Consider the following 26774-nt stretch of genomic DNA (forward strand, 5'->3'; position numbering starts at 1 on the left):
CTCCATGGAGTTTACATATGATTACTGGAGACAACAGTAGGATTTGTTGAGATCTTACAGTTAACAGGAACTACATGTATGCTTCAGGAACTACGATTATGTGACCCCTTACAATAACGTCATGCCCTGGTGTCCCTAGGGCTTTATTTAATTATATTTATAATCTAAAAATTAGATGGATTCATTAAATACTTAAAATATATTGAACAGGACTGAAAGAAAGTAGTCAACAGGCAAGCAGACCTACAAAAACTAGAACAGCCTATAAAATGTAAACTGATGTACTAATTCTGATTGATGAGAACAAGCAGTAGCTTTATATATATTTTGACATTGGTTTTAGAGGGGAGAGGGGCTCAGTAATCTAACGTCTCAAATGCAAAGCTCGAGCAACTCATGTTAAATGCACAACAAATCGACAGATATATACTGATGTGTTAAAAGATGTTAAATCCATAATGAATGTAATACAGAATAGTAATAGGTCTCAGGGAAAAAAAGAAGCAGAACTAGCATCAAGTGTATCATATTTATCTTAAGTGGTTCTCTGATCCAAGATGAGCTACCAATTCCCAGACTTTTAAAGATTTTATTTTTAAGTAATCTCTGCACCCAACGTGGGGCTCAGACTCACAACCCTGAGGTCTGGAGTTGCATACTCCTTAGGCTGAGGCAGCCGGGTGCCCCAATTCCCAGACTTTTAGTAGTAACTTAAAGCAGATGAAACAGAACAAATTCTAGTTGCCTTAGACACATGTTGTAATTTTTCCCCTAAAGCGATTACTAAAAAATAGCTTGCCAAAAGCAGATATTTAAATGTTTTTACAAGATTTCTGTTGCTTAGTATAAAAACATATGCATGGTTGCTTATATTCTGCAGTGTTTCAGGACAAACTCAAATAAAATTTTATTAGGAAAGTTAATTTTTAAGTAGGATTTAGATTCTAGGCAGTGCTTGAAAATCTGTTTGTTTTGAGAATGGAAATGCACCCAGCTATCCTTCTCATACTCTGCTTTATTATTATTATTATTATTATTAGCATTCAAAACCACTAATATGTTTACTCTGTCTCCCCCATAGAATAAGATTCTTAAAGTCAAAGATTTTGTTTCTTATTTTTTTTTAATTTTTTAACATTTATTAATGAGAGACAGAGAGAGGCAGAGCATGAGCATGGGAGGGCAGAGAGAGAGGGAGACACACAATCCGAAGCAGGCTCCAGGTTCCGAGATGTCTGCACAGAGCCCAACATGCAGCTCGAACCCACAAACTGCGAGATTGTGACCTGAGCTGAAGTCGGACGCTTAACCGACTAAGCCACCCAGGTGCCCCTTGATCTTACTTTTTTTTTTTTATCTCCAGTACCAAGGATACTACCTGGCACATAATACCTATAGGAGGCATGTAACAAATATTTTCTAGTGAATGAATGGGAAGACAACCCGTGACTTTTTTCTGACTTGAGATAGAATCTAGGCTATCCTAATTATTCTTGATTTCTGTTACACTGGAGCTAGACTGTGGCTCCAATTTCTAATTTGATTTCTGTATCCCGAAAAATTGGGGTAGTGGTTGTGGGGGTTAGGTAGGATGTAGGATGGAGACGTTTCCAGATGCCTCCTATATACTCTCACGGGGTGTCCCCGACATCCGAATCCGAACATCTGACTCAGATTGATCTGGTACCACCTACCACTGAGCATAGTGGGAGCTGCCCAATGTATGGTTATGATGGATATATAAACAAATGAATAAGGCGAGCTTCTGAGACTTTGGCATGGGCGTGTCACAGACTCCTAGGACAGAATTGTCATGCCAGAAATCATTGTAACTTTACAAAGATGAAAAATTACAAAACAAGGGTGGTATGAAACAAAGCACCCAGTGGAATTCAACTCGGTTTCCTTTAAACTCATTCATTTACTTACCCAACTATTTGGAAAATATTTGCTGAGAATCTAAAAGGTTCCAGGCACTGTGGATAAATGAATATGAACCAGTACCCTCAAGCAACTTCTAGTCTAGAGGAATGCATTAATAAGCAATCCGGTACTTAAGATACTTGCCCAGAGATTCTAAATACACAGGTGCTAGAGGAATACTTAAGAGGCCAAATAAGCATTGCCCAGAAAGAGCAACAGAAACCTGGAATCAGTACTGATTATTGGCCTTCCCAGTTTAAAAAACTGTGTCGAAACCTTTTTCTTTTCTTTGAAAAAATTTTTTAATGTTTGCTTTTGAGAGAGACAGACAAATAGTGTGAGCGGGGGAGGGGCAGAGAGAGAGAGGGAGACACAGAATCCAAAGCAGGCTCCAGGCTCTGAGCTGTCAGCAAAGGCAGCTGTCAGACGTGGGGCTCGAACCCACGGACCTCGAGATCATGACCTGAGCCAAAGTTGGACGCTTAACCGACAGAGACATCCAGGCGCCCCGAAACCTTTTTCTACCACTTGGAGCTGGACGTGCTGTTGTGTGTTTTGACTATGTAACTAGTGCTTTGTGAGAGCAGGGCCCGTGTTTGAATCATTTTGTGTTCCTCTCTGCACAGAGCATACACGAGGTAAGCATTTAAATAAGTATCTCTTAATGGTCATTGATACTTGCTTCGGCCACCAGGATGCCATTTAATGGAGCGAAACAATGATTTAAGGAGGAGTATGCCATTCTATTAGTGATCTAAGAAGTACCAAGGGAAAGCTCAGTGCCAAAAGAATTTGGGTTGGTTTATTATGAAACAAATCAAGGACTAACTGACAAATTCAGTATTTGATTCAAAATGAAACCTGGAAGTTTCTTGACTGGCTCTATTTTTTTGACCTGTAGGTTCGTGTCAATGTTTACTGAAACTTAAGCGTGGTTATCCTCTTGAATAGCCACACTGAGACAGCTCCACCCATGACAAATCACCGTCAGGGCTGCAGCCGTCTCGGCAAGAGGCATCTCATGGATTTCATAGGCTTGGAAACTGGAGATAGTGCCCAGCATGGAGGTGACATTCACACCCATGACTTTTCCTACATTCCAGGCTAAATAAGAATCTTTCTGACCAAACGAAACGGGCCGAAAGACAAGGCTGGACATTCTTCACGGAACTTCAGACATCTGTGGTTCGTTGCCAAGGGACCACACATACACTAGCATCCAGCAGCTTCCACAAAGTGGCAGCAGACAAAATGCAGCTAATTAGAAGCCTTAGAACTACTGACCAACAAATGTAAAACAAAATGCTTGGTATACCTTTTTAAGTACGTCACTCATCTATCAGAGGCAAGAAAGGAGAAAGAAATGAGAGGAAGACTTTATTAACAAAAAAATCTACTTTTAAAAACTTAACTTTTATCAAGACAATGTAAAGTAGTTACAGTAGGAGTTTGAGGAGTTGCTACCGCATCTTAAGAAAATTCCATGAGTAAATCCCTCTAAGAACTCCTATGGAACGGTTCCCTATGGGATGACGGAGGGGAGACTCCAGTCTCCTAATCCCTGGAAGTTGCTGGCAAGTGGAAAAACAATTCAAGGTTCTGGCCTCTATTATCTTCAGGTGAGAGCTTCTCTTTCCCGAATAATCTGCAGGGGAAATCACTGAGTACTGTTTTCCGCCACTGTGTGTTTAGGACATCAGGGGGCATCAGTCCACATGCCTTCCTTATCAAATAGCAGCAAAGAACCTGTCCTCCAACGGGGATTCTGAAGCCCTCATTTCAGAGGCATAAGAGAAATGCTCCGCACAGCCACAGAGGGGCAGTGAAATGCCACTGAAGGCAGCAGCAGACAGCCTCGTTACCTGGCCGGAGGCGGGAAGGTTTCGGGACTCAGGGAGGGCGTCCTGTCTCGGAGCTCAGAACCGTGATAGGGGGTTAGTGCCCCGAAGGGCGTCGGGTGCTAAGAAGCCTCTGGTTTTCAGCCTCTCAGCTGAAACCACAGCTGAGAACCTCAGCTGAAAGCAGACAGACTGCTTTCCCGGGTTTTGGAAGCTCACCTCCAGATGGGGTGCTTTTTCCTCTGTTAAGAATACATGGAAATAGCAAGATCATCTTTTGTCTGGGAGCATTTTTCTGTGTAAACATGCTTGTTGGCTTTTATCTTGAGTTTACACATAAAGAAAACCATCCAGAATATACGTTTTACTTCCTAGAAATATTTTGAAATGCATATATTCTGGCATGTTTTCTTTCTTTTTTTTTAATTTAATTAAAAAAATTTATATCCAAATCAGTTAGCATCTAGTGCAACAATGATTTCAGGAGTAGATTCCTTAGTGCCCCTTACCCATTTAGCCCATCCCCCTTCCCACAACCCCTCCAGTAACCCTCTGTTTGTTCTCCATATTTATGAGTCTCTTATGCATTGTCCCCCTCCCTGTTTTTATATTATTTTTATTTCCCTTCCCTTATGTTCATCTGTTTTGTCTGTTAAAGTCCTCATATGAGTGAAGTCATATGATATTTGTCTTTCTCTGACTAATTTTGCTTAGCAAAATACCATCCGGTTCCATCCATGTAGTTGCAAATGGCAAGATTTCATCCTTTTTGATTGCTGAGTAATACTCCATTGTACATATATACCACATCTTTATCCATTCATCCATCGATGGACATTTGGGCTCTTTCCATACTTTGGCTATTATTGATAGTGCTGCTATAAACATGGGGGTGCATGTGTCCCTTCAAAACAGCACACCTGTACCCCATGGATAAATACCCAGTAGTGCAATTGCTGGGTGGTAGGGTAGTTCTACTTTTAGTTTTTTGAGGAACCTCCACACTGTTTTCCAGAGTGGCTGTACCAGCTTGCATTCCTATCTGGCATGTTTTCTAGAGATCATATTTGTCACAGCTTTAGTGACAGAGGCTAGCATGTAAGATTAATGTGAATTTCCGTAGATTTATTTTTCCAATAATCGTTGCAAAGGGGAATAGTAATAGTATGTGTCTCTGTGAACCAGACTGTAGTGCTGAAAAAGAAACAGAGGAATGTGCTCATTTCCCCATTCTCCATCTGAGTGTTGATTACAACGGATAAACAAAATAATCATCATGAGAATCCATGCAGGTTAGTTTAGGAGGGAACATGCTGGGCTTACACATGAACGTGAGCTCTGTGGAATTTTTATCTGCTTTTCTAGGCTGCTGTATTCCCAGTACCTGAAAAATGCTTGTCACATCAGCAGTAAATATTTGTTGAATGTATACGATTTTGAGTCAGACAGACATTTAATTGATAAATGCATTTCCTGCCTGGGTGAATTTGGAGGGTTGAGCCTCACTTTCCTCATGTCTCAATCCGAGACCCCACCATACACTACAGTTGTGAGTATTAAGAGAGAATGTGCATCAACTATCCGACACGGGGCCGAGGACAGAGTAAAAACTCAGTACATGATGGTGGTGGTGGTGGTTATTGTATTATGGTATTAAGAGGTCATGATCAGTAACTTTCTCCCCAAACCAATGAGGACAGTGCACATCAGTGCTGCAGAAGCAAGTTATATTAAGAAAGTGTCTCCCAGCTATGAGGGTTGGTAAATAGTTGCTAACAAATGGAAGTTCTGGAAACTCTTTCTTCTAGAGCCATCCAGAATTAGAATATTTGTGCTCTACAGTATCTGAAGGCACTGAAATGAGGTGACCCCTGAAGGTCGCCTAGCCTTACGATGCTATAAATTGATTCAACACACAGGACAACCAGGGATGTGAGGTCAGACGTGGAAATGTATTTCGGCACGCTTGCCAATAAATGTCAAGATAAAAGAGTAGTCTGCTTTTTTTCTTCCTTTAAGAAAATTCTTCTACACCTGGAGCATGTGTTACAGTTGCCTGAAATTTTAAGTTGTTGATCAATCTAATGATCAGCTCAATGGAAACACGAATCCACAATCTCCCCTCATTTTGTCCAGACCGAAAGGGTAGTGAACGGAAACTTTGGCAAGGAGACCTCTGCTTGGGCCATGGCTTCTGCGTTTATAAAAGCATAGCAAGCATTCCTCATGTCTCATGAACATCAGACATGCGATTCTAAAGTGGAAGCAGGGTTACCTTTTCTCGAACTGACTCCCCGGGAACCAGCTGAGGCTCCATGGTGATAAACAGGGTGATGTAGGAGCCTTCACTCAGGCTTCGCACGGAGTCAAAACCCCGCTCGATAATCATGCTCCGTTCCTTACTGTAGCCCAGGAGAACGGGGGGAATGTCTATTTTAAATGTCCCATCGATCTGTGAACAACACATGACTTGGTAAACACCCTGGTGGTTTTCCAACCCAAGTTCAAAGGCAAGTGTCAACTCCTCGCTGTCCGATGAATCTAACAAAGACTGCTCAGACTGGCATTCGAGGCTCACCCCATCCTTCTGGGCATGTCGCCCTGAGCTCTCTCTACATCCCTGCCTCTTCCAGTTCAGCAGAGCACGTACCAGCTACTCGGGTTGATGTGACAGTATGTCACCTGGGTTCCAATCCTGGATTACACTCCAAGTGTCCCAGCTTGTGCATTTATAGAGACAATAATAGTACCCATTTGTAGGGTGGTTACGTGTGCGGAATGAGCAGATGTAAAATACTAAGAAAAATGCCTGGCGTATGCTCAGTGCTCAGTAAGCGTTGGCCAGAAGCTGTTCCCTTTTTCTGGAATGCCCCAGCTTTTCATCCCCCCTTTCAGAGTATTAATTCTATTTTCTAGGCTCAGGCCAGATGTTATCTCCTTTGTGAATTATTTTGTAATCACTAGCAGCCTCACATCGAATTTGTTTCTTCTGCTATTACCATGACACATTCTGCAGACCTTATAGTTGTATGCACATCTATCACTTTGTTCCAGATACCAGATTTCTCTCCATGAATAGGATTATAGTTCACCCACGATTCTATCACCCTTTCCCAACGTAGAGCAGCGCTTTGTGTACCCAGCAGGTGCTCGATACATGTGGGCTTAATGCATTACAAGCCACTCACGTAAATTGACCTGGCTTCTGTGGAGGTTCCAAAAGACAGGACTTTTCATTTTGGCCTAGCCAGCCCAACAATAAGTTTATTAAAGACTGTCTAGGGCTACACAACTATTCAGGGCTGGAACTTGAAATTCACCGACTTACGGAGAATCCGGTTTTCATTTCAGTCTTTAGCGGCATTTATGTCTCAGAAGAAATAGAGAAAGAAGTTCAACTTTCAGTGACTATGCCTTCCAGCGAGGAATTAAGTGAGCTGTTGTTTATTTTCCTCCTTATGTCGGTGCTTTCCCCTGAATCCTGCACCCAGGCAGGTGAAGAGAGTACAGGGACAAGGATACAAAAACAAGCCATACAAAGTGCACCTGAAAGAACGGAGCACATCTGATGACCCAGGAAGCAATGGGCACTATCTCCAAATACTTGGTGCAAGGACTTCAGACAGGGTTTCTCAACCTGGGCACAGTTGATATCTGGGGCCTGACTGTCTGTGGGGGGGACTGTCCTTGCATCGTGGGGGGTTGGCAGCATCCCTGACCTCCACAGACAAGATGGCAATGGCTCCCCCGCTAGCTGTGACAACCAGTCATGTCTCCAGATACTGCCAAATGTCCCCTGCAGGTACACGTAAGGGTACGAGCTTTGGAGTCAGAGAAAACTTAAATGACAAATGTAATAACATCACTCTCAGAAGTAACATTGAAATGGATAAACCCAAACAATGAATCGTTCTCTCTCCCTCTACCAATCTCATTCCCCAGGGATAAGCAATGTGAGCATTGTGGGAAGTTGGTAAAAGTGAATCCTGTAAGCTTTGGGATTTGAGTAGTGACTTCACCTCGTGTGGCTTGTTTCGTCATCTGTAAAATGGCGACAGTAAAGCCTACTGGGTTGTTGTGAGATTAAATGAGGTGACATACAGACTAGCAGGTAATGGCATGTAATATGTGACAAGTATAGTTATTCCTACTATTATTAGTGAGTCAGGATTCTACTTGTTATGTGTAGCTCCAAACCAGGACCTACGGATAGGGATGCACAGATTATGGCACAGTTCAGGGAAGAAATCTGTAACAGAGAGCTATGGCAAAGAGAGCAAGTTGCCTCATGAAGTCGTGAGTTCCCCGTTTCTAGGGGCACTCAAACAGAGTCTAGATATTACCAGAATGCAGTAAAGGAGATTCATTTATCCAGAAGGGATTTGGAGCAGTTACCTCCGAGTACCCTTCCAGGTGTGAAATTCAGCATTGCCGGATAACATGGCACTTTCGTTTACAAACTGATGCGCTCTTAATTTTTTTGTTTCCATTTAAAATCTATTCAAAGAGGGACATGAAAATGTTTTGGCCAGCACATCCCTGAAGCGTCACCTGTAGACTGTCCCTTTGTCCAGGGGGAGAACTGTAATTCCAATTATCTTGGAGATTCCAACCCATCCAAGCCCCAGGCTTGCTGGAGACTGTGTGGCCCAGGCGACACTTGCTCTGTGTGGTCGCCACGTGTGGAATTAAACCGTTCCCTCTGTCGCCGTGTGAGATTAGCTACAGTCCTGCGGCTCAAAGCCTCCTGTTGCCATGGATTTAATACCAGGATATTAAAGCCATTTCAGAATCTTTCACTGTCCCAGATTGGAGCTACTAAATCATTCAAGAGTTGTTAACCTAATGGGTCCCCTTAAGCAAAATCATTAGACTCTGAAGAAGAGCGTCTCAGCTGAATGAGATTGTGCTAACCATTTTTCATGTTTGAAATAGCGAGGACTCTAGAAACATTAATAGAATGCACTTGATTCAATGGACTATCACTCTGTCCTGCTTGTTCCCTTCAAGTTCGTTTCTGGCGTCCATCCACTCCACTTTTGTCATTTTGACAAGTTTCCACTTTGTCCCACCTTCTGCCTCACTTCTATTTAAATGACAGAAAAATTCTCAGATTGGAACAGCCCTACATTAACTACTACCTCCAAGGGAGATCGATGTTTAATAAGCCACGCAAATATGACAGAAGATCGACGGCTTTTTATCTTTCTGACAACGACTTGCATATAGGCTCCCTCAGTGTGGAGGGCACAGACCTGCCAAGAAAGCTGTAATAGGAAAAATGGGCACAGCCATCCCCACTCCCATGGAATTCTGGCTTTCGGTGCTTACCTTGGCTTGGAAATATATCGTGCTAAATGGAATCTTCACGCATCCCAACCAGTGTCTCTCAATACGGGTGTGGATTCCACTTCCTCTTTCACGGTCATCCTGAAGGAAGGTGGGAGGCAGTAATTGTTTAAGAACTTCAGCCTCACATTTGAATAACGTGGCCACAGGAAGGTAGCGGGGGTTTAGCTGAAACTACGTGAGCTAGGTTAGGCAGCCCTAAGTCACATTCTGCTTCAGTCACTTAATCGTTTAGTGACCCTAACGATGTCACTTAGCCCTTCTGAACCTCAGTTTCCCCATTACTAATTTTTTTTTTTTTAAAGTAGGCTTCACGCCCAGCACAGAGCCCACTGTGGGGCTTGAACTCAAGACCCTGAGATCAAGAATCAATAACTTAGCCGACTGAGCCACCCAGGCGCCCTGCTATATTGGAGATTTAACAGTCTACTTCACAAAGTTATTCTAGAATTAAGACCATGTATGCTAGGCACCCAGTGCAATTTCTGGAAGGTAGCGGACACTCAGCTGAAAATAAGAAAGCTAGTTCCCTCCCTCCCTTTTCCTTTTCCCATTTATACATGTCAAGTTTCAAACATTTCAAACGCCACAGAGATGGGAAATGAGTTAGGGACTTACAATGAGTGGAGGGCATGAAAATGAGTGCAGACGTCCTCCTCAACACTGTGAACTCACCTCGAGGACATCATAGAGCACTTCATCAAAAATGTTAATGAACACGTCATCTTTCACTGACTGCAAACTGCTTGTGCTGTAGTCTCCATTGGGGGCCCTGCAAATGGGGACACGTGACCCGGGACTATGAACATGGGCAAAACGGAAGCAACGAGCACTCAGATCTCACAGTGTGAAAAATACCCAAATATGAGCATAGATATGAGGATTAAAAGCCGTGATTTCACCTCGAATATTTCTCTTTATCCTGGGATGCGATAACATAATCCCTATACTCGAGTGGAAGGGGCACTAGACTAGAGGCCCCGCGCAGAGAGATACCGCCCCCTGCCCCCCCATCTGCTGGCTTGTCCCGTCGAGTCTCCCGTCATGCCCCCAACCTGCGTGGTGAGCTCTGCCAGGAGCCAGCTGGCCACAGCTGGGTTGGCGTGGGGGACAGGCTACGTTCAAAGTCTCCAGCTGGCACCCGTGCCGGGATGCAGATTTCCTAAGCAACTGGGCTGTAGAAGATGCTTCTCCGGCAGACCATTCCCCAGTCATAGACCTCCTAGTGTCATATGGCTGGTTGAATGGTCCCTGCCTCCCACTCACTTTCCCCACAGATAACCAAACGCAATGCAGGCACGAGGTTCCTCTCCTGTACTGTCGCTGCTCTGAGTCCGGGCCTGGCCCAAGCTGGCTGCTCTGTGGCACGGCTCAAGACCGGGCCACTGCGTGTATTTTGTCAAGCATTTTGCCTTTGCGTTTTCTCATTCTTTATGCTTCTTCTATGCATAATAGTGGTGCGTGTCCCTCTCTTCTGACCGAACTGGCTCTAAGCCTTGCTCTGTCTCTATGGTACTTCCACCTGTGGGTTTTGATTGCTGTAAAAGTAGAATGGTAATTTCTAAGGAAGCGTCAAGGTCTGAAATAAGGAGTCTTTTAAATATCTAAAATCATTTAATTAAAGTTTTAAATCCCTATGTGTTATTTCTGGCGAGGAAGAAAGCGTAATTATGGAAAATAGGGAGTGCCAGACTAGAGAGGTTATTTGAAGCTTCCAGAGTCAGGGAGACGACGAACAAAGGAAAAGCAGTGTAGGGGCCAGGGGGTCAAGGGAATGGGAAACTTAGGGCTACAAAAAGCCAGAGCCTGGAGAGGCATGGGCGTGTCCCAACAATGAACCCGAGTTTCAAAAGTTGGACATTTTCCCATTTTAGTCTTGGTCGGAGTCCCCTGTGGTACAAGAGCAACAGAATGGGACTCAGTGTCAGGCTCCTGTAGAACCTTTCACTGTGGCCTTTTCCCCCCGGGGCTCCATTTTACTCACATTTCTTCAAAATATCCTATAGTTCCCTAAAGAAGAAAATATGCTCACCTAAATGGAAGTTCAAGTTCTTCATTCCAGCTAGGGTTTGGTCCTTCAGCTGTAGTTGTATGGCAAATCGTTCGTTGAAAAGAAACTTCTACAAAAGGACGTACTAAAACCTTAAACACAAGAGTGGATCATGAGAGTCTAGAACAATTAGCTGAATTATTTTGTTCTTAGCAGAGGTAGAATATGTTTACCAAAGAGTATGTTTCCAAAGAAAATGAAGCGGAAAAGAGATGATAAAGTTTGTAGGCAATTATTAAGGGACAAGCTTCTAAGCAGAAACCCAGAATTGAGGTATTTCACCTGGCTGAGGGGGTAGTCAGCACTGTGGGTTGGGCTGTGTGTGGTTGGGGAGGCAGCATGCTTTTCACTGAAAGTCCTTGAAGACCTTGATGGCTGCTGGAATTTGCTAGGAGGGAAAATGTATGACAGAAATTAATGACAAGAAAGGTCTAATGAGATACTCAGCAAGGTAGCTTCTCTGAAGACCTATGGCTCTGGTGACAGACATTTTCTTAAGTTTGTTGACACCTCAGAAAACTTCTTCCACCGCTAGGCCTGCATGTTTGGCCGGAACGGAGAAAAGGGTCCTCTCCACCCACTCCTCTCCCAGGGGGTGCCCTAGTGAGGAATCTGTCCCCCAACAAGAGAGAGCCTCAGTTCCTCTGGGAACTGAGTGGCTGAATCTTCAGCTCCCTGGCCAGTCTGCCCCATCTCGTCGAGTTCCCCTCCCACTGCATTCTCTGTGACCCTGCGCTCTCCAGTAACCTCGAGCTACCTATCCTCAGTAAGACCCTCTCTCCAGGCCCTGCTCTGCCTCTCTGGGAAAGAGACACTCAGAGATTCCTAGCTAGAGTTAGGATCTTTGGGTCTTGCCCTCTTTCCCTTTGGGGATTCTTTTTTTTATTTTTTTTTAATGTTTATTTACTTTTGAGAGACAGAGACAGAGTGTGAGCCAAGAAGGGGCAGAGAGAGAGGGGGACACAGAATCTGAAGCAGGCTCCAGGCTCCGAGTTGTCAGCACAGAGCCCGACACAGGGCTCGAACCCACGAACTGTGAGGTTGTGACCTGAGCCAAAGTCTGGCGCTTAACGGACTGAGCCACCCAGGCGCCCCATCCCTTTTGGGATTCTTAACAAAAAGAAACGAAGGTCACCTCCGGAGGGTCTCTCCCAGCCACCACTCCCCTCATCCTAACAACGCACCTGCATATTTGTACTGAAGCTTATGACTTACCAAGTATTTCATATTCATTACCAGGCAAAGTAGAAATTGTCTCTTTCTACCAAACTGTCTAACCTTTTCCCAGATAAGAGTTTCGGACAAACCATGAGACAATAAGAGTAGACTATTTAACACAACAGCTGCCAGAGAAACCCTTTTTCTTTCTGGAACGCCATCGATTACAGCATTACAGAAACATCTGTGAAGTGCCCACTGTATTTTAGGCCCTGTGTTGGACTCTGGAGCTGCAAAGACAAATCAGACACACTGCAGCTCCAACTAAAATGGCCGGTAGACACGTAAAGAAATAATCACAATACAGTGGGATACACATTAGCCCATCGGGATGGGCGCAAGCCATCAGAGTACAGAGAGGGGGATGAAGAAGAAAAAATCCTATTCAGTTGGATGCAAGGGTAGAGGGTCAAGATTCAGGTGGGCTTCATGCATGAGTTGATATCTAAGCTGTCTGGATGAGCCTACACTGAAATGTAGAGCACAGAGGATCAACTAAGCTTCCTTGTAATTTGAATGAAATGGTTTAACACTTAAAAGGTATTCTGTAGAGGGACGCCTGGGTGGCTTAGTCAGTTATTTGTCTGACTCTTGGTTCCGGCTCGGGTCACGATCTCACGGTTTCTGAGTTCAAGCCCCTGTGTCAGGCTCTGCGCTGCCTCTCCCCTGCCCTCTCTCTCTTTCTCTCAGATAAAGAAACTTAAGAAAATTAAAAAAAAAAAATTCTATAGAGACAAAGATAAGAGAAACACCTGTACGTTATTTTAAAAGACAGCTTTACTCCCCACGGTTGAGCTGTGACATAATCAAGGTGAAGGGGTTGGGCTGTGGCTCCTCAGAGATTCAAGAGCTTGAATGTACACTTACTAGTGACCAAATGCTGGGAACAGTGGGTGACGTCAGATGTTCTGTGACGGGTGGAAGACTTAGTAAAACAATAGGGCAAAAGACTGGATGGGGGATCAATTTCACGGGAAGACCCTGGGGAGGAAAGAAAATGCCACAGGCCAGAACGGTGTTCTGTGGATCAGACCGAGCTCGATGACCTTGGACAAGCCACCCAGACATTTGCCCTGTCTTAAAATGGAGACAGCAATCGTAGCGAGAAGCAAGTGACATAATACACACGAAAGAGGCTTAGCGTAATGTCTGGAACCCGACGAATGGGCAAGAAAGCACAGCCTCCCTCCTTACACTGGCAGGTGCATCGGCAGATCCAAGTTTTAATTCTGGCTCCTTCTTACTTCACGAGACCGGTGCTCTCACCCCCCGAGCTCCGGAGCCACTCTTTCTTTTTTTAAATCTTGCTCATCTCTGTTCTCTAAGGGGATAAGAAACTCAGGCTCACCTTACTCTGGTTGAGGGGTTGCCCTGTGCCCCAGTGTCGTGGAACACAGCAGGCATCCTTCATTTCTCAGAGCAGATTAAGGGGAAGTCACATGTTTATGCTCAGAGGGTGTATGTTCAGAACCTAGGACATAACACCTTTCGGGTATCTGCCCTGCTCACACCTGCTTCTCTGAGAACTGTTCCCCACCTTCAGGGCTGGGCCTGGGGACCCTGCCTCTCTGGTTATATAGGTGATCAGACCATGGGTCAACACCTGACACAAGTTAGAACCCTCAGCTTCTCTCCTGAGAAGCTGATGCTTGTGGACGGTACCCTGGCTGAATGGATGGCTTCCCTCACAGGGAGAAGAATAAAGCAAACCCACAGAAGGAAGTGAGCAACAGAGACCACGGGGCCTCAGAAGAGCCACCCCAATCTTTACGGTCCACTGTGTCTCTTTCTAAAAAAAAATTTCTTTCAATGTTTTTTATTTATTTTTGAGACAGAGGGAGACAGAGTATGAGCAGGGGAGGGGCAGAGAGAGAACGAGACACAGAATCCGAAGCAGGCTCCAGGCTCTGAGCTGTCAGCACAGAGTCTGATGCGGGGCTCGAACTTACAGACTGAGATCATGACCTGAGCTGAAGTCGGACGCTTAACAGACTGAGCCACCCAGGCACCCCCAGCTGTGCCTCTTAACCTTGAGTTCTTTGAGACACAATAAATCCCCTCTTGAGCCTACATTGACTGAGTGGGTCTATGACTTGCAACGGACAGGGCTTTGGCTTCCGGAAGACCTCCCCCCATCCCTGGACAGAACAGCGACTGCGTTAAAGGTGGGAGCGGACGTGCCATAGAGAAGTGAACCACTCGGCGGGGACCCTGTCCTCTCCATCCCGGGGCTGTCTGGACGGCTCTCACCTTGCTGTCGGCTTCCTCACAGGAATGTCATAAGCCCGGATAATGTTCACCAGCACCTTTATGTCTCCGTCGGACAGGTTCTGGGCCGCCACCTTCTTCCGGCCTTTTCTCCTTGGCCTCAGTGGTCGCTTTTGTTCTGCCAGCTTGAAAAGGCTTAGCCCCAAAATGCTAATGATTACAGAACAGGATTAGGACTCTAAGGAAAAGAAAGATCTGGAAAGTTGTGAGACAGCTTCCCAAATCTCCCCCTAGGTCCCTCAAAGGCCCCTAAAAAACTCTTTTGTCTGTTTAAGGAGGGTGGAAATCGCCAAGGAATTCTCCCGAGACTGGGGAGAGCCTCTGGGGTGGATCACTAAGACAGATTTCAGCTGCTACCGATCAGAGGAAGAAAAGTGTGCTCGGGCCCCTCCCGCCTCGTGCTCTGCCTTGCTCCTCTCGGGTCCCTCCCCCTCAACTGTGCAGGTGCTCTCCTGCTCTCCTTGCCCCAGGGGCCCAGCCACACAGCAGGAAGGGGTGCTCCCTCTCCTGAGCCCCAGGGCGCTTCCCGGGGGGACTCCTGGGTCTGCTCTTTGACCTTGGGCAAATTTCCTCACCTCTTTACGTCTCTGTTTCGTCATCTGTAAAATGGGGATAATCATACCTCCCTTCTGGGTTTGCAGGGAGGATAAAGTGAGGGGGTGTATGCAGAGCACCCCTGCCCTGGTCTAGCACTTGCTGGATGCCCTAAAGTGGTGGCTGCCGGGAAGATGACCGTGGCACGATGGCAGTGGAAGGGCAAGGGCAGGAGGATCCCCCTCATCCCTTCCCTCTCACTGAGGCAGAATCCCGTAAACACTTCCGGGAGGACACAAGCACTGTCGGGGAATCGTGGTGGGAGAAAGGGCCACGAAGCAGGTAATTCCATGCCGGCCCGGAGGCCAAACAGAAGCACAGAGGTGACTTTGTATCCGCAAGCTGACATTACCGTGCCCAGCGCCAGGGGACAAGGCCAGCTGCACAGAGCCGGCTCTCGCTTCTCTGCCTCCCCTGGTTGACCAGCGGCCTCTTTCCAAGGGGCACATGCCAGCCTTGGAGTTGGGTGGGGGGGATGGCTCCCGAGGGGCTCCTGCTTGTTCCCAGGATCTTCTGTCTCACAGAGCAACTGCTGTTTACCAGCACTTTCTATGATCAAGCAGAGTGCGAGGTGCCATACGCAGAATATTTCTAATCCTGACAAGTAGAACCTTTACCCCAGTTCTCATATGAAGTAACTGGAGGCTTCTGGGAGGTGACAGGTGACAGGTGTCTGGGAGGTGACAGGATTTGCTGAAGGCTCCCAGGGGGAGAGCTGGGGTTCCAACTCTGGTCACTCTGACTAAACAGCCAGCTTCTTCCTCTTTTAAAAATACTTACATATATTTATCTCTGACTCACTTAAAACAAGAGCAGACCCATCACATGTTAACATAATGTAAAGGTATGAAAAATAGCTCTTTCCCCCATCCAAAAAAAAAAAAAAAGAGAGAGAGTGTGAGGACAGTGATACCGTAAAACTTTTTCTGTGTGTGACTTATTATCTACATTTTAGTGTTGTTAATTTATTTTTACTGAGATATAGTTGACATCGAACGAACGACTAAATTTCAGGCATAGATACATTTAGATACTGGGATATGACTGCCACCGTGGTGTTAGCTAACACCTCTAGAACGTCACATAATCATCATTTCTTTTTTGTGGGGAGAGCAATTAAGATCTAGACACTTAGTAACTTTGAAGTTTATGATACAGTACTGACTATATTCGCCTGCTGTGCCTGAGATCTCCGGAGCTTCTTTACCTACCAGCTGCGAGTCTGTAAGCCTCCAGCAACATCTCCCCGATTCTCCCAACCCCTCGCCACTGGTAACCACCGTTCTACTCTGTGTTTAGGAGTTTGGCTTCTTTAGATTCCACATAGAAGTGAGATCATACGGTATTTGTCTTTCTCTGTCTGATTTATCTCACTTAGCATAATGCCCTCAAGGTTCATGTTCTTGCCACTGAAACCTGTCTTATTAATCAGTCTGCCAGGACACCCACCTAACCCAAACTTGGGGACCTCAGAGGGACACCTTTGCCAGGGGGTCCTAACGTGGCACATCCTTTCCCTTTGTCGAAACTTCTCCCCTTTTCTCAGGACACTTGGCTGCCCTCCCAGGAGTCAGCATGGGAACATCTTGGCGGCTGGGACCATTAAATATAGAAACATCTTAGTTTAACACTAAGAACAAACCAAAATTAAAAGAAGAAAGAACATACCCTGAGCGTTCAGAACTTAATGCAGAAAGTAAAGCAGAAAAAGAAAAAAGAAAGAAATGAAATGGAAAACCAGCAAGAAATATCATCATCTATTCTAAAGTGTAAGTTTCATGACTGAAAAAATACAGTGACTGGACTCTGGGCCTGGAACGAAGAGGGAGGGTTTGCATGAATTTGTGTGGGTACAGCCCTTCCTTCTGTACATGGACGGAGGCCAAGTCCAAGAAAGGGACTGCCATGCATAGACATTTTTTGTCTCCTTCCCAGCTTGGTGGTGGAGACGAAGTGCATGATAGGAAATCACCTTTTTAGGAGACCAAGAGATTTAATCACAGAAAGGGTCAGGAAGTTAGTGGGGTACACATGACCACCAGTATAGAAAGTTATTTTTCATCTTTTATGCTTCCACTTTGAGTTGAGAACATGTAAGGATTATTCTAAGTAATAGGGAAATCAATCAGGCAAATGCAGTCAATCCCCAACTTGTATGTAAATCTCCATTTTCCCTGTTGCCCCTGTCCCCTCACCAAACACACAGCAGCTCTCTGCCTCCCCCCAGCCCCCGACCTGGGGCCGCAGTGCTCGTTCCCGGCCACCCCCTCTGTCTAGTGTGGGGGAGTGAGGGGCAGTGTGACGAGGGGAGGTGGAGGGCAGGAGCGTGGGCGGGAGGGCAATGCCGTCAGACGTGGTCTGATGGCAGCAAGGAACTGGCAAAGGCTGTGAAGTGGACTTGGGAGGTGAGATGGTGTCTACTGGGCAATGATGGAGAGCATCTCATGCGACTTAACAAAACCCCCCCAACTAAGGTAACCATGAGGCATCGATCACGTTTTACTGGTTCCCAGCAATACTGGGGGCACAAGCGCATACCATGCAAGGATAAGAATTCTCTATTTACGTGAAAATTTTCATATAATACAATAAAAGTAATTTTTATAGGAAATGAAAGATTTGTTTGCTTTTACCTGATACTGGGAACTTCTTCTTCTACTATCAAATCCGAAAGAAGAAAATGGTGTTTTGCAATTAGGAAACGATTGATCACTGATTCTCTAACCTGAGGACAAACGTGTATTTTATTTAAAATGTTCCTGTCACATAGACTTCACAGGTCACTCCCTAAACCCCTTTGAGTGTTCACCCGATGTCACCTCAGTTGTCCCAGCACACTTGCCCTTTCCTCCCCAGCGCTGATCTCTTCCCCTATAAATCACCCCGCTTTGCTTGTTAGTGTAAGCTCCCTAAGGCACAGGGGTTTCTGTGTTGTTCACTGCTCTATTCTTGGGACCTGGGAAATTTCCTGGTGGATGACAGTGGAATTTTTCAGAATGAATGAATAATTGCAAAAAATAGGACCAATCTTGAAGCACACACATTTCAGATTCTGGAGTTCTTCCTCTATTCAGATTGATTTACTTTTTTTTTTTTTTTTAATTTGTTTTTAGAGAGAGAGTGCAAACAGGGGGAGGGGTAGCAGAGGGGAGAGAGAGAGTGAGAGTGAGGGAGACAGAGAGGGAGAGTCCCAAGCAGGCTCCACACTCAGCACGGAGCCAGACGTGGGGCTTGATTCCACGGCCTTGGGATTGTGACCTGAGCTGAAACCAGGAGTCGGATGCTTAACTGACTGAGCCACTCAGGCACCCTTAGACTGGTTTACTTTCTAGTTATTCTTTATTTTTTTTAAAGTTTATTTATTTTGAAAGAGAGAGAGAGTGCAAATGGGGCAGAGAGAGGGGGAGAGAATCCCAAGCAGGCTCTGTGCTGTCGGCGCAGAGCCCAAAGCAGGGCTCGAACCCACGAACCATGAGATCATGACCCGAACCGAAATCAAGAGTCATACACTCAACCGAGCCACCCAGACGCCCCTCTAATTATTCTTCAAATAGAGGGCCTCTGAAATGTCATAAGTTGTTTTTTTATAAGGAGCTGCAGGGTATCAACTGGATGGGAAAAACATAGTGTAGTGGCTGTAGCATTTCCTACAAGTTACATTTACTAAACGAAGGAAGGGCAAACGGGTATTTCAAGTTTTTAGTGCATTAGGGCAGTTAGTACGTGGCTCATAAAACTTTTTCATTACAAAGGTGATATGATGCAAACATTCAAATATGAGAAAAATCACGACTTAGAAATTGTGTCCCCTGTACTCATACTCCACGTAAGATAACCACTGATAATAAGCTGAGATACATCCTAGTGTTTCACGTGTTCAAATTAATTTCTTATCTGTAATTATGAGCAAATAAGTGACAGTTAAGTATCCCATAGATAACTCGGAAGAATAAAAACCACTCTCCCCCCCAGTCCGAGGGTGCTGGCTATGTTCCCCCGGTGGGGACTCTGTAAAATGATTTTCCTTACCTGTTGGAGGTACTTGGCTACCATGGCCCTATGGGGATCTATGTGGTCCTTGGTTTCAATTACATTTCTGTCTCGTAACCGTTTCTCATAGTCCTAAGATGAAAAAGGAATAGTTTTATGATTTTAAAGTACTAGTACCCCTCCCCCCCATGCCCTTCTTGAGACGACAGAATTTATCCCATGTGGTTTAGGTAATAAATTATGGTTCTAAATGTGTCTTCCACCTTCCTCTTCACAATTGGTTTCAAAATTGATCTTTGACGCAGTATGCCGGTTTTGGAATCAGTTGGTCCAACTGCCTTAGAAGTGGAAGATAACTCTGTAGAGCAATTACAACTCAGGATGTTCATGTAGGAAGACACAGAGATACAGAGATAACAGAGAGACTCCAGAAGCTCAGCTCACCCAAGCAACTCAGCCGAAGCGTCTGCTTACATTTTTGTCTTTTCTATTTTAAGTAGAGCAATGGCAAAAGTAGTAAGTAGCCTCTGGCTGCAGCTGATTTGGGTTGCCTCCCTGGAGGAGAGTGGTGGGTGGGTTAGCTCTGTCTTAGGCTGCTGTGCTTTGCTCTGTCAATAAAATTTCCGGGGGGCCGGGGAGCTGCCATGTTCTGCTTTAGCCCTCTGGCCACAGCTCAATATCCAGGGTCGCTCCTAACCCAGCCTGGGCAACTCAAGCCAGCTGTTCCCAAGATTTTTAAGCTTGGGACAAGAGGACACATCTCTCTCTGCCGGCTGAAGCCACTAGATGTGAGCTTGGATGATGCCGGTGACCATGCAGCCAAGTAGAGAATCTGCCCACAACGAGGACCAAGAGAAGCCGAGGCAGGACGGAACTGCGTCCTGGTGAGTGTTCAGGTTCTGGATCCAGGTGTCCTTGAGGCACACGTGAACTCCTGCCATTCACGCCCCCTTAGATATTTAACCCATTTTGGCATTTCATCATCTAATAAGCTTTCTCGGTGCCCAAGGTAGCTTCAATTGGCTTTTTACCACTTACCATCACGAGTCCCAACTGATACAAAGAAGAACCAAGTCATCAAAAATATTCTCCAATAGTTTCTATAGTTTCTGCATAAAAAATCATACTGGGCTCCATTTCTAATGACTCCCCATTTACCTCAGCAAACACTAACTTGCCCGTCAGGCTTTCACTGGCCTGTCTGGCCTACACTGGCCTTTCACCTGTAGTTCCTCAAAGGCTCCCCACCTGCCAGGGACCCCTCCACAGCCAAGCCTGTGCCCAACCCCACCTCCGTGCCGCCCCGCCCACCTGAGACCCCAGGGCCTACCCCCCCCCCCCACGCCGCCCCCCACCCGCAGTGTTTACCGGGCTTCCTAAATATTTAATGGATTAAAATGGCATTGAATTACTGACAGTTATAACGTGGCAGGATAATTTCCCATATTAACACGTAAGATGCTTTTCAGACTTACGATTCTAATGTCTCTTAGTTTATATGTCCTTATATTGGGCAAAGAGACTACTTAAACATTAAGTGTAAAAAAAAAATAATGGAAAAGTTATGTGAAGCGTTCGAAACGAGAAACCAACATCGCTACGGAGAACACAACACGAAGAAGATACACTCATCATAGTACAAGCCAAATGGCACAGACATATTTTATTGCTGTATTAACTCCTCCATGGCAATTTCTTACCTGGAATACCTTTTCCATAATTTCCCGGTCATATGCTGGAATTTGCTTGTAATTTCGGAATTCTGGCACCTCTTGGCTTCTAAGACAAAGAAGCCGGAATCGTTTGGATCTATTTAACTCCTCATCTGAAACAAAGTTAAATTCTTGCTGCAGCTGTTCCAGTCGAAAGAAATCAGGGACGTAGGATTCACCGCTAGTAGCAACCTATGGAAAACAGAAGAGGCACAGCTTTGGATGGCAGGCAGATTGCATCTCAAGAAACCCAGCACCGAGCTCTCGGTTTGGGAATGGAAGCTTCAGAGTCTTAGCTCCACCAAAAGTCTGCTAGAACTGATACATGAATTCAGCAAAGTTGCAGGATACAAAATCAATGTACAGAAATCAGTTGCATTCTTATACACTAACAATGAAGCAACAGAAAGACAAATAAAGAAACTGATCCCATTCACAATTGCACCAAGAAGCATAAAATACCTAGGAATAAATCTAACCAAAGATGTAAAAGATCTGTATGCTGAAAACTATAGAAAACTTATGAAGGTAATTGAAGAAGATTTAAAGAAATGGAAAGACATTCCCTGCTCATGGATTGGAAGAATAAATATTGTTAAAATGTCAATACTACCCAAAGCTATCTACACATTCAATGCAATCCCAATCAAAATTGCACCAGCATTCTTCTCGAAACTAGAACAAGCAATCCTAAAATTCATATGGAACCACAAAAGGCCCCGAATAGCCAAAGTAATTTTGACGAAGAAGACCAAAGCAGGAGGCATCACAATCCCAGACTTTAGCCTCTACTACAAAGCTGTAATCATCAAGAGAGCATGGTATTGGCACAAAAACAGACACGTAGACCAATGGAATAGAATAGAAACCCCAGAACTAGACCCACAAACGTATGGCCAACTCATCTTTGACAAAGCAGGAAAGAACATCCAATGGAAAAAAGACAGTCTCTTTAACAAATCGTGCTGGGAGAACTGGACAGCACCATGCAGAAGGTTGAAACTAGACCACTTTCTCACACCATTCACAAAAATAAACTCAAAATGGATAAAGGACCTGAATGTGAGACAGGAAACCATCAAAGCCCTAGAGGAGAAAGCAGGAAAAGACCTCTCTGACCTCAGCCGTGGCAATCTCTCACTCGACACATCCCCAAAGGCAAGGGAATTAAAAGCAAAAGTGAATTACTGGGACCTTATGAAGATAAAAAGCTTCTGCACAACAAAGGAAACAACCAACAAAACTAAAAGGCAACCAACGGAATGGGAAAAGATATTTGCAAATGACATATCGGACAAAGGGCTAGTATCCAAAATCTATAAAGAGCTCACCAAACTCCACACCCGAAAAACAAATAACCCAGTGAAGAAATGGGCAGAAAACATGAATAGACACTTCTCTAAAGAAGACATCCGGATGGCCAACAGGCACATGAAAAGATGTTCAACATCGCTCCTTATCAGGGAAATACAAATCAAAACCACACTCAGATATCACCTCACGCCAGTCAGAGTGGCCAAAATGAACAAATCAGGAGACTATAGATGCTGGAGAGGATGTGGAGAAACGGGAACCCTCTTGCACTGTGGGTGGGAATGCAAATTGGTGCAGCCGCTCTGGAAAGCAGTGTGGAGGTTCCTCAGAAAATTAAAAATAGACCTACCCTATGACCCAGCAATAGCACTGCTAGGAATTTATCCAAGGGATACAGGAGTACTGATGCATAGGGGCACTTGTACCCCAATGTTTATAGCAGCACTCTCAACAATAGCCAAATTATGGAAAGAGCCTAAATGTCCATCAACTGATGAATGGATAAAGAAATTGTGGTTTATATACACAATGGAATACTACGTGGCAATGAGAAAGAATGAAATATGGCCTTTTGTAGCAACATGGATGGAACTGGAGAGTGTGATGCTAAGTGAAATAAGCCATACAGAGAAAGACAGATACCATATGGTTTCACTCTTATGTGGATCCTGAGAAACTTAACAGAAACCCATGGGGGAGGGGATGGAAAAAAAAAAGAGGTTAGAGTGGGAGAGAGCCAAAGCATAAGAGACTGTTAAAAACTGAGAACAAACTGAGGGTTGATGGGGGGTGGGAGGGAGGGGAGGGTGGGTGATGGGTATTGAGGAGGGCACCTTTTGGGATGAGCACTAGGTGTTGTATGGAAACCAATTTGACAATAAATTTCATATATTAAAAAATAAAATAAAATAAAATAAAATTAAAAAAAAAAAAGAGTCTTAGACGGGGAGACTTGAAACATCCCGCATTTAAGGACAACATATGTTGAAATCTAATAGTCACGAGGCAGGTGCCATTATATTCATGTCTTGGCTATAAAAAGTACCGCAACTCATTTTTCCAAAAAAAAAAAAAATCATAAAGTTCATTTTTTTGGGTACGCATGCTCCCCCCATAGGTGTTATGTAAATATACAGAGTGAAAAATGGGAGAGTTATATCAGTGTATTACTAGGTGCCTGCAGGAAATAAGGTTGCGTATATACAGTGTTACCATAAAATCTAATACGTGAATTTAAAATATGTTATATATAACTTAATATAACTTTAAAGATATATTTAACAAAATGTGATTTTTCAAATATACATAGGCGCACATGTAGATAAAGGCCCCAGAATTGGCTGGTCAGTTCAAATCAGTTGGCTGATCACCGGCTCCACGGTCATGCTGTCCCCAAACAGCACCTCGTGGCCCTGGTCACCGAGTAAAGACAGATCGGGGCGCCAGTCCCCGCTGCCCCCTACACCGGCTCGGAAAGGACGGTCTCAGGGTACCGCTGGGAGGCTGAGCGGGTGAGGCTACACTCTCCCGGGCATCTGCTTGCCCCAATGCTGGGTGCTCTGCCAGTGGGAACCTCCTCCTCGCAGAAGGAAAGCCAGGGAGGAGAGACTCGCCAGGGCTTTGCAGTGGGCGAGGTGATCCTGCTGTGAAAATCCATAAAAAGAGGTCCTGGGGCACCTGGGTGGCTCAGTTGGTCGAGCATCGGACTGTGGCTGATGCCAGATCATCAGGTCATGATCTTGCGGTTTCTGAGTTCGAGCCCCACATTGGGCTCAGTGCTGTCAGTGTGGAGCCTGGAGCCTGCTTCAGGTCCTTTGTCCCCCCTCTCCCCTCTCTCTCTGCCCCTCCCCGGCTTGCACTCTCTCTCAAATATAAACAAATATTGAAAAAAAAATTGAAACAAGAAAGAGACAGGTCTGGAAGGCCGTCCCTGTGTTTTCTCCTTCTACACGAAGACAAATAGTTAAAAAGAAAAAAAAAAAAAACAAAGGTGACATTTATACTATATTGTTGCTGATTTAAACATGGTAATCGAAATGTGATTTGAAACCTCTTTATGGAACAGACTAAGCTCTAGGTAATGTGGTCTATTCTTCCTAATACTTCTCTTAGTCACACTAAGAAGTATCATTGAGTTGGAAGGAAAACTTAAAAAGGCGAACGTCAGAATAAACCCAAGCTTGCTTTGAGACTTACCTTGGAAAGTCTAGGACAGAAATGAAAATGACAGAAATAAAAATGTTATCCTGGTTACAGTTACCCTGCTGATGAACTCCCACTAGTGAACATGATTACAGAACGTGTTGCTGTGGTCACTTTCTGGATCATCTACTTGTTTATTATATTTTTGTGGGAATTATGAACTTGGGAGCAAAAACAATTGTATCTGCTACCAAGGAGAATCATTTACTGACTAATGTTCCATTTTATTTATAAACTCACTGAAGAAAGAATTTCGAATGTTATGATAGACGCAAGCAATTTCTCATACATACTTAAAAGAAATCTAAACGATAATCTAATTAATCATCAAATGGGAAAATAAACGAACAAAACCACCATTTCTTAAAAGGCCCCACCAGGTGTGGTGAACGGGCACGCGCTCTGAAATGGTCTTGGATCCGCGCCCTTACTGGCCGTGTGACCTCGAGCAGGTGACTCTGAGCACCCGTACTCAGGTGCCTTTCCAGGGGAGGGGCCAAACAAGGCCTTTTGTTAGGGTTTTACAGAGGTTAGCGGTAAGAGGAACAGCAACACCGTAACAACAGCTAATATTTGTTGCACACCGATTGTGTGCCCCGCTAACTGTTGAGATGAGGCGTTGCATGTCGTCATGGCCACACTGCGAGGGTGTCACAGTGCTTAGAAGCATGAGTGCTCGCCCTGATCACACAGCCAGGCAGGGGCAAAGCCGGCCTTTAAACCTGTCATTCAACCCGGCACTCGTGTTCTTAAACACTATCGCACCGGAGAACACAGTGCAAAAGAAAATGCGTGTAAAGGGTCGAGCCGTGTCTATTATTGGCACAGCAAGTGGAGAAATGCAGTGTGTGCACGATGGTGCCACGTTACCGAGATTAGCTGCATCAAAGGGGCATTGTTGGGGTCATTCGGGTCGAGCTTGGACTCTGCTGCCCACTTGGCCAACTTTTTCAAGTCTGTCAGTCCCGATGTGCCGATGGACGAGATGGCATCTGCTCTCTTCAAAGCACTGGAAAAGAAGTTAATGCCGTGAGATGGGCTTTTTCACAGAGCACTTTGCCTCAGGCCTGCAAAATCCCAGGGACGGCACTGCCTAAGGAGGCTGTTATGTCTAAGGGAGAAAATCTGATCATAAGGAAGGAGTTTTGCCGTTTTTGTTTGCTCGATGACTGCTATTAAATACGTTTTGGGGGGTGCCTGGGTGGCTCGGTCGGTTAAGCGTCTGACTCTTGATTTTGGCTCAGGTCACGATCTCATGACTCAAGAGTTGAAGCCCCACATCGGGCTCTGTGCTGACAGTGTGGAGCCTGCTTGGGATTGTCTCTCTCTTCCCCTCCGCCTGCTCACGCTGTCTCTGTCTCAAAAAAATAAATAAATAAACATTAAAAAATACACGTTTCAGGGACAATAGAGAAGAGTGAATGGTAGAAGAAAATACTTGCACACCACACATCTGATAAGGGATTAATGTTTCAAGTATATATGGAACTCATAACTCAGTAGCAATAACCCAAATAATCTAATTAAAACACGGGCAGAGGACCACAACAGACGTTTCTCCAAAGAGGACATCCAGATGGCCAATAGACACGTGAAAAGATGCTCAACCTCACTTGTCATCAGGGAAATGCAAATCAAAACCACAGTGAGATATCACCTCACACCTGTTAGAATGGCTAAAATAAAGAACACAAGACATAGTAAGTGTTGGCGAGGATGTGGAGAAAAGGGAACCCCCGTGCACTGTTGGTGGGAATGTAAATTGGTGCGAACACTGGAAAACAGTCCGGAGGCTCCGCAAGAAATTAAAAGCAGAATTGTCATATGATTGAGCAATTCCGCTTCTGAGCATACACCTGAAGGGCACAAAATCGCTGTCCTAAAGGGGTGTCTGCACCCCCATGATTATTACAGCATGATTTATGAGAGCCAAGACATGAAAACAACTGAAGTGCCCCTCAGTGGGTGAGTGGATAGAGAAAACGTGGTATGTCACTCACCATAAAAAAGGAGGAATCCTGGGGCGCCTGGGTGGCGCAGTCGGTTAAACGTCGGACTTCAGCCAGGTCACGATCTCGCGGTCCGTGGGTTCGAGCCCCGCGTCAGGCTCTGGGCTGATGGCTCGGAGCCTGGAGCCTGTTTCCGATTCTGTGTCTCCCTCTTTCTCTGCCCCTCCCCCGTTCATGCTCTGTCTCTCTCTGTCCCAAAAATAAAAAATAAAAAAAAAAAAAAAAAAAAAAAAAGGAGGAATCCAGCCATTTGCAACAACATGGACGGAGCTCAAGGGCGTTGTGCTGGGTGAGATAAGTCAGAAAG

The 26774-nt window shown here is 45.0% G+C and overlaps 1 protein-coding gene across 6 annotated transcripts in view; it reads right to left on the minus strand.

The window, feature by feature from the left end:
* Window positions 1-26774, minus strand: part of CC2D2A (coiled-coil and C2 domain containing 2A) — a 149566-nt gene that overhangs the window by 25914 nt on the left and 96878 nt on the right. For all 6 annotated transcript variants that reach the window (XM_053217555.1, XM_053217552.1, XM_053217553.1 and 3 more), the window contains 10 exons: window positions 25329-25467; window positions 20931-21134; window positions 19270-19362; window positions 17874-17965; window positions 14629-14796; window positions 11443-11548; window positions 11143-11252; window positions 9786-9882; window positions 9093-9191; window positions 6037-6213 (listed from right to left, as the gene is read on the minus strand). In XM_053217555.1, coding sequence (XP_053073530.1) covers window positions 6037-6213; window positions 9093-9191; window positions 9786-9882; window positions 11143-11252; window positions 11443-11548; window positions 14629-14796; window positions 17874-17965; window positions 19270-19362; window positions 20931-21134; window positions 25329-25467 — 1285 coding nt within the window. The remainder of the gene's footprint in view (window positions 1-6036; window positions 6214-9092; window positions 9192-9785; window positions 9883-11142; window positions 11253-11442; window positions 11549-14628; window positions 14797-17873; window positions 17966-19269; window positions 19363-20930; window positions 21135-25328; window positions 25468-26774) is intronic.

Source organism: Acinonyx jubatus, chromosome B1, assembly GCF_027475565.1.
Source record: "Acinonyx jubatus isolate Ajub_Pintada_27869175 chromosome B1, VMU_Ajub_asm_v1.0, whole genome shotgun sequence".
Taxonomy (NCBI): Eukaryota; Metazoa; Chordata; class Mammalia; order Carnivora; family Felidae; genus Acinonyx; species Acinonyx jubatus.